The 13,003-nt window shown below is 38.8% G+C and overlaps 1 protein-coding gene across 1 annotated transcript in view; it reads left to right on the top strand.

The window, feature by feature from the left end:
* LOC122806001 (motile sperm domain-containing protein 1-like) overlaps positions 1 to 13,003 on the top strand; it is a 115,830-nt gene that overhangs the window by 13,479 nt on the left and 89,348 nt on the right. Inside the window, exon 2 of the mRNA XM_044076242.1 lies at positions 9,704 to 10,003. Within this exon, the coding sequence (XP_043932177.1) occupies positions 9,769 to 10,003 (235 nt within the window). The 5' untranslated portion in view covers positions 9,704 to 9,768. The remainder of the gene's footprint in view (positions 1 to 9,703; positions 10,004 to 13,003) is intronic.

Here is a 13,003-nt window from a genome sequence, read left to right as displayed (position 1 = left end):
ACTTGCTAAGGCGAGAACTAATGAATAACTCAATGTGGCTAGTAGTGCGAAACTTGTTGCTTATGGGGGTGAAGAAATTAAACCAAAGGCTTAGTAGTGCTTTCATGTTTTGCTAGGAATTGTTACAGCTCTATGTAGTCGGAAGACCTGCGCAATCATTATTGGGTCTCAGACAGTTTGAGAATGAATTTTCTTTCTTTCACTAGGCCAATCCACTTAGTTTCTGCTCCTCCTTTCTCTCTTTCCACTTAAAAAAAAAAAAAAAAAAAAAAAAAAAAGACATTTCTAAGCTTGTTTCCTGCCTTTCCTGTGGGTTGTCTAGTCTAGATACAGATTTGCTGTGTCCAGGACTGTTTGTGGGCTTCTGAGCCCCCAAGCCTTTCTGTTGCAGGGAAGTCTTCTAGCTTAATTTTGTTTCTTAGAACTAGCCAGTTTTTTAGTTTCAGCACTCAAGTCTGTTTCTTTGAGTTCAACACTTGTTCAGAACTTGTTGTAAGCACTAAATAAGCTACAAATTACTACAGCACTCAACTTTCCTCACTTGTCTAGAGGAAAACAGTTTCTAGTACTTAACAAATAAGCACCTATCCAGGCATGTCTAATGGTCAGCTCCCAGTGTTTTCTCCTGTCTACCTGATGAATCTGGGCATCTTGGGGCAATGCAGCAATTGCCTCATGTACACAGACAACCCTCTCCTCCTACCACCCAACACTACAACGTGTGAGAGATGCATTTATGTAGCCAAAATGGAAGCAAAGCTCTCTTCACCCAAGACTGGACTAGTGTCAAGAGGAGAAGGTGAACACTTGCACCACACCACACTCATCACATAGTCCCTCAAAACCTGAACCACCAGAACACACACACACACACACACACACACACACACACACACACACACACACACACACACACACACACACACACACACACACACACACACACAGAAACACAAAACACATATCTACATTCACAGAGGCTGTCAGTAAAAACCTGCCCAAGCAACAGGGACTCCCAAAGCAGAAACACGAGCAACCTCCACCCCTCAACACAACCCAAATAACACATAGCCCACAAACTCAGTGTGCCACTCAACCACAGCCCATAAGGCATAACAATGTACCCAACAGTCTAGTCATAGGTGACTGTATAGTCAGGCACACTGATGTTCCACTCACCAGGCTAAACAAGGAGAAAGTTACTGTCAGCTGCCTGTTGGGTGCCAGGATCCGCCACATAACGCATGCACTCAGGTCACTCCACAACAAGTACATATATGACTCTGTCATTGTCCATGTTGGTGTGAATGACCTGAGACATACCTCCCTGGATTACATGAAAAGGGACATGGAGGAGCTGTCTGATCTTGTAGCCCAGGCAGGTATGACCCTAGCCCTGACTAGCATCCTGCCATCACCCAGAATGATACCACAGTACAAGGACAAAATGACTTCAATTGGCTAAGCTTCTGGTGTCGTTCTAAGGTGATCCAGTATGTCTGCCTGGGCTGCCAGAGATGGCCTGCACCTGTCACCCCTGGGATTCCAGATACTGGCTAAGGCTCTAGCCACCCCTATAGTGCCTTTTTTAGGCAAGGTTCAAATGACAAATTCACCACCGTAGCAAGTACAAGCAAGCAAAATCTGAGGGTATTGCTACTCAATGCTAGAAGTCTAAACCTCAAAATGCACTCACTCGAGGCACTCCTTAAAATGGAGAACATTGACATCTGTGCAGTGATAGAGACCTCGTTCAAGGCTCCTGAGTACTCCTCCATTACCAGGCTGTAATTCATACCACACCTTTCGGCCACCTAATCTGGACTGAAACACTAAAGGCAGAGGCGTGTCCATATTCATTAAGGATATCCACACCTCCAAGCTAGTTGCTCAGCATAATGCATCCGAGAATATCCAAGTGCAACTAACTCTGGGCAAGACCGCAATTCAAATTGTAGCTTGCTACAGATCCCCCACCATGCCCCAGGATTCCCACTCATTTCTTGATACACTGGAAAATATTAGGGTTCAACCTAACACCCTAATAATGGGCGATTTTCAACTATCCCACCATTAACTGGGAAAACTACTCATGTACCAACTCTTGTGTTCAACATTTTCTGGAATTCATAAATTCCATTGCCTTGGATCAACTTATCCTCACCCCCACCAGGGGCAGCAATATCCCAGACCTGGTTACCAACATGGGCAACCGGTGCTCCACACCAGAGGTCAATTCCTCTGTCAGATCCGACCACAAGCTAATCACCCTAGACATCCACATCCCTCCCCCACCCACCCCCATTAGGGAAACCACCGTAAAAAATTTCTCCAAAGCCAAATTCACGCTTCTCTATTGCCCAGAAGGAGGATGTAGAACAGTGCGTGTGTATGCAGTGTCTAAGAAGCATATCAAAGACTAAATGTGCATATATAAAATAGCAGGCACGTTCTATACTCTGTGCCATTTTGAAAGTGCAGCCAGAGAGTGGGCACGTAATAATGAATGTAGCTAGTTTGTATATAAGTTACCTAAGTTAAAGTTAATAAGCTTCAATCGTGATGTGTTTGTACATAATAAAGGTGCTTGAATAAAACCCATACAGACTAGTCTATTACATCCCGACTAGACGAGTGACACCCAGCTATTACATTACTACCTTTCGAAAGTTGTATGATCTGTTCTAGTTGATGTTTAACTGTTTTAACACCTATATCAGATGTCCAATACACATTAATAAGGGTATATATTTTTATTAATTTCTATTGATACTGAACATAACATTCCTTTGTCATTGTATGCATGTTAAAAATATTGGGTGTAGGAAGAGAATTTCTCCAAAGAATCACAACCCCTCTTCTTCTTCTGACTGTATTGGGAACTACTTAATACAGTATAATACATATCAAGTCTGTTTGTCTTCCTGTAATAAAGGAGTTTCTTGCAAAAAATAATTTGAGATGCAAATAAATTTAGAAATTTTACTTAAACTGCTTCTTTTGCAACTATTGTTTAGACCACTGATATTAATAGATATGCATTTCAAATGTGACATAGTTTATGGTAAACAAAATGTCAAACAAAATATCAATTTTATTACAACTTCCAATAGTAATCCTATTAGAAAACCACTTATAAAACTGACTTGTACTGCTTGTCATCTCTTACAGTATTAATTGTAGAATATATCAGACATGAAGAAAAAAAATGTTAAAGTTTAACTATATATTGCTCTTAACCTTCTTCCCCTTCATGGAGTCTAAAACTCCTAGCTTGCATAGTGAAACCATCCAATCCACCCCACCCAGCCACATAAGCAGCTCCAACACTTTTCTGCTATTTAAAATAATGTTAACATATATGTTAACATGTTATATATTTTTAACATCACACAAGCAATTTCAGTAAAACTATAAATATTTTAAACAAAGTATTTGTGAGAAAAAAAATAAACTATTTAGTATTAAGAATATTCGTTACTATCTTACTGACTTTCACACGTGTGGTATAATTTATTGCATATGTTTTTTCACAATTCTATTTGAAATATATTGATCAATTTCCAACCATTTAGGGAGATAATTTATTACTGTGTAGGTTGTACTGACAGTTTGCTTTAAAACAGAGCACAACCAAGTGCAGAGAGTCAATGAAGAGAAATTTCTCGCCCTGTGTTGTAGCCGCTCAGCAAGAAATCATCATTGTTAAAGATCAATATGGGATGTAAACTGAGCTTTCATTACTATCAAGTGTAAACAGTTCTGCTATAATTTGTAACAGAACCATTTTATATTTTGATATTTTTATATCTACATCAAAAAACTACTGTGATAGTACAGTAGTTGGCATAGCCTTGCAGTGGCCCTTTTAATATCATTAGAGGAATTCAAGTATCAGTAGTAGAACCCTCTTTAGGCGACGACGGATGAGTATATTAAACTCTGACAGCTTAACATATCAGAGTTGCCTAATACACTTATTTCATACTGCATAATAACTTGTGCACTTGTAAGTGCAAAAAATAGAGTTCTAGTCTGCCAAGGTGAAATATTTTAACTTTTTAAACAACTTTAAACCGGAAGTGTAACAAATTTTGTGTATAATTAACATTTATGTCACTTAAACAGACTTACATATTCATCATGCACAGACTTAAACGCCTTCTTACATTCAGATTGTTGTTCATATAAACATTTAGTCTTTAAGCTTTTGTTTAAAACACTATTGTATCTTTAAATTTAGAAATTGAATAAGTACATGAAAACCATTTGGTTGGAGCAAGCTAATGAAATAGCAAGTACAGAAGCATTAGTACCTCACACTAAATGCAAAGGCTTGAGTATATTAACTGACAGAGAAACATCCTCTTATGATCTGACATGTTCCCTAAAACCACTCTTATCATACATTTATCGTTAATCAGCGTGGGACATACTTGCTGCCCCTCTTTCATTGCCTCATAAGCATACAGATTTTATCTACTATTTACATTCCATCTCCAGTTCAATTCAACATTCTGTATTAAGTGTGTTTCCTTATGAGGACTACAGTAGAATGCCTAATGAAGGGAGGTACCAACATGAGGCAACTGAATGACTACGACTTACAGTAAACATGAACTACAAGCAAATCAAGGCTAAACATGGTATAATCTGCATTCCTGCAAATGGTGAATAAATAAGATTTTTTTAAATTTTGTTAACATTAGGAAGCTGAAACAGTCTGCCACATCTTAATGCATATTTCCTTAATATGTGAATAATTTGTCATACCGTATCTTTAATTTAGTGCTTCTTTCTCATTTTCCCCTGCTCTTGTTACAAGTGTAAAACTTTTGGTAGCAACCCTAAGAATCTTCCCTACTGCATTTTGCATTCTGCGTGCAACGTCAGTGTAATCCTAACTGAAGATAACTGCCAACATCGACATAAGAAAAGCCTGCTCTGATGTTACAAAATGCAGTACAGGCTCGTGGCATCAGCGGGAATGATATTTTAAAATCTGAACATGAAAGCGTCATGAAGCTAAGTGCTTGAGCAGTCTTAGTTTTGTATTTACACTGAGCATCAATTCTAATTAGTACAGGACCAACCAGATTTCCGGTCGCCAATACACAAGTCACAACCATTCCCTCAATACTTTCCAGTTGTGCCACACCACATTCCGGCTAGAGACAGCAATCAAGTCTCATAATCCACCTACAAAATGCATTTTAAGAAAAGAAAAAAGGATAAAATATACAACATACAAAACCCAAAGACGAGCCGCATAAGTCTCCTCCACCCCCAACCAGTTTTTAAGTCATCAAAACCATCAAGACGCCCCGATCATAAACATTGACTTCTGCATCTTAAGCGATAAAGTAATGGCAAAAATATACAAACACATAATTAACTAACCTGTGCCTCCCTTTCCCTCCCCCTCGACTGAACATATCTTACAATTAGACTACTTTAAATAAAGCCAAAGCATTTCTAAAAAAAAAAAACAAAAAAAAGAAAATTTAATAGACTTTATCTATTAAATTTGTATAAGTTTGAAAGACCTGTGTGCACCCAAATAAACCAAAGTAAGGTTAAGATTATTGACAGATAATTAGATTTTGGTAATTGACAAAATTATGTATTAAGCTTGTAGTGAAGTATATTAAAAGTAAATTTATAAAAAAAAAACAATGAGAAGAGGGAGATGAGGAATAAATTATGAAAAGTTGTTACCTTGTTGAATACACTCAAGCTTCTAAAGTATAACAGTGAGAGAAAAGAAACATTTGAGGATAATGTTGACTAAGTAATGCTCTGAACTAAACTAGTAAATAGAATATACATCAAAAGGTCACTTTTCTTTCATCTTCTTTTTCTCATTGGTTGTCCAGTTCTCCCTGAAAAGACCTGTAGAAAGAGATGTTACACCAGTCCATTTTGTCTGGTCTATTATAATCTTTGGGCGGCCACGGTGGTGCAGCTGTTAGCGTTACCGCCTCACAGCAAGAGGTTCTCCGGTTTGATTCTCGGCTGGGGTGCCTTCTGTGCGGAGTCTGCATGTCCCCCCTGTGGTTGCGTGGGTTTCCTCCAGTTGCTCCGGTTTCCTCCCACATCCCAAAGACCTGCAGTTGTTGGATTGGACACTCTAAATTGGCCCTAGGTGTGTGTGTGTGCCTTCTGTGGAAGGTTGGACACCGGGCTGGCAACTTGACACCATAAAACTCCACTGCCAATCATGAGCGGACAGATGATCTGCTCTGGCGACCCCTAACCGGGTAAAGCCAAAAGGTCTATTATAGTCTTTATTTTCAAGTACAGTAAACTCTCATTTAACCAGAACTCAAGCAACCAGGGGAAAAAATCTAAGAAATGCAGTACAATTTTCATGTGTTGCACTTTGTCTCCTCCCCCCTGCAGAAACATACTTTATGTTTTTAGAGTGCTGCGGTAGCGTTGTCGGCTCACAGTAAGACGCTGTCTGGTTCGATTCTCAGCTAGAGCGTCTTCTGCGTGGAGACATGCATGAATGGGCGTACCTTCGTTGAAGGTTGTGTGTCAGGCCTGGCAAGCTGGTACGTAAAAATCAACTGCCAATCATTAGCGGACCGGAGTTTCGCTGTGGCGACCCCTAACCGGGAAAAGCCGAAAGACACAAACAAACAGAGTTTTAAAAAGGAAGATAGGAATAAATTGCCTCTCTCCCAAACCTGAGAACAAGTGAAACCAAACAAATAGTATAGGGTACAGTATTAGTCAGGCCTGTTTTTAATAGTAACTCTCAAGCAACCAGAAAATACAGTTATCCGGCATCTACCAATCCCTATGGGTGCCGGTTAACAGAGTTTACTGTATATGGCATTGTCCATTTTTTCAAAGATTTTGACTTCATCTTTTAGAAATATTTTAAGTCTGACCAGGAAAAGTAGATGAACTTTGATCTGTTTTTTCAATTCTTTTATCGTGGGTAAAAAACTTTCTCTTGGACATTACTGTAGAAGAATAGTCATTGTCAAATATTTTATCCTCCAACTTGATGGGATGTTTTGACCATGCTGTTTTTAGAATTAGTTCTTTATCTTGTGAAGACAAAAACCTTACAATAGTGGATCTCTGAGATGAATTAGCCTTTGTGGAGAATGGTGCAGTCCGGGACCTGTGCTCCCTCTCAAACCCATATGACATAGCTTCAGGCACATTAAGAATTCTAGGGAGCCAAGATGTTAAGAAGTTTGTCATACTTCTTCCTAGTTTCTCAGGTAAACCAAATATACAAATATTGTTTCTCAGAGATCTGTTTTCCAGGTCATCTGTTTTATTCAAAACCATTGTATTCTGTCTCTGTAGATATTCTGTGTTCTTCTTCTGTTCGTCTCTCTTCTGTGTCATTCAGTGCACATTATATTCCAGAGATTTGCAGTTTCTACTCTCCATTTGTTTTGTACACTTTTTTCTTTAAAGTTGTCCAGCTCATTGTCCATTTTATCCAGTTTGAGTGAAAGTTCTTGAATAGTAAAGACGATCTGAAAGTCTTTTTTTCAAGGATTATTCCTGTGAGTTTGTGCGACTCGTTCTGTATGAGTGAAGACATTTTCTACTACAATATTTGACAAGAAAATAATAGTATATATCAATATTTTTTCGATTATATCATTCAAAACCACTTGAAAATATCAAGTAGGATAACTTAGTAATAAAATTTCCTGTCAAATAGAATGAAATAACAGAGCAAGTAAAATCTGCTGCCAGCCCTTCAACATGCTGGCTATGCCCTGAGAACTTATCTTTGAGGAACAAGTTGTCTGATAAGGTAGCAGTAGACAATAAAATGCTTGAGGATGCATCGTCTTATCTGGCAGTTTTTCTTCCCAAAAAGATAGCCCCCTTTTGTGTATCCCTCTGGGGTTATACTAGTGTGAAGGTTGAAACTGTCTTTGTTTCAAATGGCTTCTGTTAAAAAAAAAAAAATACACACTATGCCCCTCCCCCCCGAATGATGGACAACTTTGTACTCACTCTGTCAAACTAGGCAAAAATGACTAGACTAATGTAGTTCAATTATTGTTGGATGTATACAAAGGCATGCCTCTTTATTCCTACACCCTAAAATAATCTAATATTTGTGAGGAAAGTGATTACATAATCAACTAACCTTCCAATTTAATGCTTCTAAACAGTACATTGCTAGTAAAATGGTAGTGTTGTGTATGTCTCTGAGATGGGAGGGGGGGGTTAAAGAAATGGCCACACTGTCTGTAGCCCTTATGCAGACTGTAGCAATTTTCTTTGCACTGTGTACTAATCGTGAGAAAAAAATATTATGACCACATTGCCTTCCAGACCCCTGCACAAGTCAGTGATTTGTACACACCTGAGCAGAGCGGATTTGGACTAGATGAGGTTGCAGTACTGTGTCCTGAGAAAATATGTCCAGCGTTTAATGCACATACTAACAGTACTCCTGAAGGCCAGGCCTGTTAACAAGATACACATGCACACAATGCATTTATTCCAGTTATTGCAGTACATTCTTGGCAAGTTAAGGTTTTGAAAGAATACAATAAAATCATTTTGAAAACTGAATTTCTTTTCTTAATGCCAACTAGAAGAACGCCATCACAACTTTTCATTGTGGCTGTATCTACAGCACATGGATAGACCTACACACGCATGGAGACATGTAGACTCCACACAGAAGCAAAAGCCAAGAATTCAACCAAGGCTAGGCACTTTTGATGGCAATGCTACTCCCTATGCCACAGTTACCTTCTTCACACACTGTTCCTGCCAGATCATGAAATACAGCTATTTAGGTGAAGTGCTGATGCTTGTGATGTAAAGGAAAGTGTGAAATAAAATAACTTGCTCTTAATAAATACACTGCAGTCCCTTCCAACCCTACATACCAGCAATTGACATAGCAGTATTGGTTTTACAGGTTTTAGCATGATCAGAGTAGAACTGCAGTTACAGCTGTCACTAGTTAACTTAACCTTATGTATTGATTTTTATCCACAAATGTACATCTAGTCATCAGATTGTGTGGTTGTCGCAATATACACGCATCTTCACAAATGCACTCCTCTTGCAAATCCAAGTCAGTGACTGTTTAAGCTGAATAAATGACAAGATGGTCAGTTCCAAGCAGATGGGTCCCTTCCCCACCCAGCATTTAAAACTGCTTATGTTCAGACTTCTGATTGTGATGAAATAAAAAATTGTCATGTAATTTCAACTTTGTTCATACACTACAGTGTTGCTAGTTGTGATTTGTGTGAAGCAGTCCTGCAAAACCAGAATGGGAAAACAGCAGTTAGTAATTTTTCTCCAGACAGTCCCAACTATAATTTTGTCTCAAGACAAAAACTGGCAAATTATTGAAAGAACAGTCAAAGTATTGTGGATGTTAGCTAGATGGCTAGTTAGCATACAGCACTGGTCCTTTCCCCTCAAAAAAGAAATTCAAACATGTAGCAATCTTGGAGTTAGTGGGGGTTTAGAGTTGCTACCAGGAATTGAGGGGCAAATCATGAATTTCCTTTTGGAAAACTGTAACTGATGAGTTAAGAATCTTGCAGATCAGTTCCTTTTTTAGTTATGTGCATGATCATTTCCCTTTTTTAATTATATAGACGTGTACAAACTTTTCTGATTGGTAATTTTCTACTGCTATTGCATTTTTCTGCATGTGAACAGATTTTTTTTGTATGTGCAATTACAGATTTCCTGAAGTGGAAAATCTCCTGAAAGGCCATGTAGATAAAGGCTTGCAGTAAAGAGCTGCAGATGCGCCGGCGGGCACAGCAGGAGCAAGGCAAAGACCAGAGTGAGAGACAACAGGAAAGCAAGGGATCAAGATCTGATCACATCATTCCACTGGGTCAAAAGCCCAGCATTTCAGGAGGAAGAGTTCCAGTCTTTGTATTCCCTGCAGAGCTTGCCTTTTATGCCAGTGACCAAACAAGCCACAAGCAAGTCTTGACCATCTACAACCCATACCGAGCTGTACTCAAATTCAAAGGTAAATTGTGCACATTTGACTTCTCCCTTTTAAAGGGGAGTGATCTGCAGTAAGTCGTGCTTTCCTGCATGTAAGTTTGACAATGGTTTGGAGTTGGTTGTCAAAAGGATTTGGCATTTGGTTATGCCTTTGAGAGAGCATCTGGCTTTGCAGGGCTGCTAGGTTTCACTTTAATTGCAGATCTGCATGAACTAAATGGTCAAGTTCTAAGTGTGTTTCCACTAATTTATCTGTTTTTAGATAATAGATCTTTGTTTGGTTTTAGAATGTATTAATACTTGTCAATGCATGTTACTTAACCCCCCCCCCCATTTGTAATGTGTGATATTGGCATTTGTAGTAAGCTTTCCAGTTTAACCTTTTAAGGGATGTCCCATTATGCTGTAGGTGAGACAGGGTTTGATTCAGGTGATGACTAGTCAACAGCTTGGGGCCAAACTGTACTATGCTGTACCTATAATTGGTAGGGCTCATAAACATGGATAAATGTCCTGGTGATTGTACAGAGGATAATGGCTGCCCTTCCATGTACCAGCAAATTATAATGGAAACCAAATCAAAGGGTACTGGGGGGCAGTCATCTTACCTGGTCAGATCATGAAACTCTGGTTCGTTTTGCAGCATATCTGTAATCTAGCTTTCTGCTGGATGACCACTTGTCTTTGGAATTCTTTTCATATTAGTTCCTGTAGATCTCGGCCATTAAAAAAAAGTTCTCCTGTTTGTAGCGCAGGCTGATTTTATTTGACTTCTGTCTCCAGGCTGTTTGCCAGCATTCCTGCAGTTTACTCCACTACAATTCTGCTCTTACTGCCCTTGCCACTGTAAGTGGCTGTTGTCTGGCCTTGGTGGTCTCATTGTTTTCATAACTGAAAGGACAGCTACACCCTTCAGTGTAGTATTCTCATCCCAAGTATTTTCAATTGTGAATAATTTGTTTTTACCCAACAACTCTAGTACTCCTCACTTCTGTTCTGCTTTAAACTTGAAATGTCCATCTTTGATTCTAATTACTTATGAAAGGAATTTCTTTGCCTGCTTAACAAGGCATAGGGAAGAGACTCCTACTTTCTGCTTTTCTGTTAAATCTATACAGCCTGCAAGTCTATCTATACAGCCTGCAAGTCTATTTTGACTGGTTGTCAGAAATACTGAAAGTGCTGGCTTAGCCATCCTGTGAGGATGAAGAAGACTATGGTGTGCTGCTGTGACTGCAGTGGAAATGGGAGTACAGCGTGCAGCATAGGCCAGAAGCATGCACTTGTTTTGCTAAGCTGTTACTCTCAGTAAATGCTGGAGAGCACAAGCAGTGAACTAGAATGCTTTCAAGGGGGAAGGCATAGCAGGACCTTGAGTATGTGATTTACATGTCAACTGACGTGAAAGGGATGTGTGCTCTCCAACTGGTGTTATCCCAAGAGGAACATGTAGACCTGTCAGATCATGGATATTCGCAGAACGTCAAGCTAAAGTGAGACTACTCCAGAATGTCAGGAAAAAAATTGTATGGAAAGTAGGTATTGATGTACTTTTTAATGTGCTGGTAAACTACTTTAATAAAAGCAGCAGTTTTAACAAAATTGTAGAATTTAATGGTAGATTTTTAGGATGGTATACAGTGTTAAATCAGGACTTTGCAGGCAAACTATAACTTTGAATACTTGCAGTTCAGTTGCTTTAGCCTTTAGGAAGCTTTTATTTGGTATAAATTGGTCTCCATTGGTAGAAAATGGACAACTGTCCTTTTCGATACAAGGAAAAGCCAGTGACTCCTCACCATTATGTAAGTGAGGGGAAAAGGCTCAAGATTTACTGTATGTTACATTTACTGTACTTGGCAATTTTGTACTGTTTTATGGGGTGTATATATAGACGTAAGCATTCATGCTTAAATTATAGGCTGTCTGTAGCTAATAGTCGGGTGCCAGACCTGGGGTAAATTCAGATTACTATTGGAGACTAATGTGAAAAGCAGTAAAAATGTGTAATTGTTTTCTTTTAATATTTCCAAAGCTTTTGGGTTTCCAATACATGACAGGAATGGACCTCATTCCTAAGTCAAAGTACAATTAAAGTTCATTAAATTACTATTGTTTCAGTCTTTGTCAGACAGAAGTGCTGTTCACAGCATTCACAATATGCCCAGCAAGGATTCCTAATGCAATTTGTGTGGACTTGCATGTATTGGTAACATATCTAAATATGATTGCAGATTCTTTTTTTTGATTTGCTATTGGAACAGTCTGGGCATCTTTCTTCCGCATTGCTCTCATTTCTGCCTATAAATCTTGATATTTTATGACTTTGTGTCTCTTTGTATGCAAGACACTGCAGTCACTGGATATAGCAATTTCAGTGTTCAATGCTACTTTTGTCCTCTTTTCATGGACCACTGCATCTGGTTTTCTCACATTTATCTTATGAACTGTTGGTAATGGGTGATCCCATGTGATGTAGACTTCATTTTCTATGATGCTTTGTAGCTTATGTTTCCAGTGTTTTTCAGCTACTTCAATATTATAATGTTTTCACAATCCCCAGTACATCAGTCTTGCCACATTATTATGCCTTTCAGTATACAGTCGTCCTGCCATTAGTATGTCACAACCATCAAGGTATGCAACTGTTTCCAGTAAAGATGCAGCAGTGTTGTGAAATGTCAAGAAAACTGTACAAAATGCTGCTGCAGTTTTTCTTCAGAAAGTACAATGTAACCAAGTGCTTCTTAGATGGTACTTGCCTTCAAAAGCTACATGATCATAATGAAAGGAACTTGTACTTACAAATTTAACCCAAGAGTCACAACTTTATCAAAACAGGTGAGACTTGTTGGACAGAATGGTGCTAACTAAATTTCAAATTGTCTCATGTCATGACATTCCTGGAGTTTAAGTGGTGTGATTCTAGAAGTTTAGTGCAGCACTTCCTAAGTTCAGACACAACTTGTCAGAGAAATCCTCCCACTTGACACAAAAATTGTATTCTCTTAATTTCCCTCAT

This window comes from Protopterus annectens, chromosome 7.part0, assembly GCF_019279795.1.
Source record: "Protopterus annectens isolate FY-2018-M chromosome 7.part0, PAN1.0, whole genome shotgun sequence".
Classification (NCBI taxonomy): Eukaryota; Metazoa; Chordata; order Ceratodontiformes; family Protopteridae; genus Protopterus; species Protopterus annectens.
This window is presented reverse-complemented; position numbering and strand designations above follow the sequence as displayed.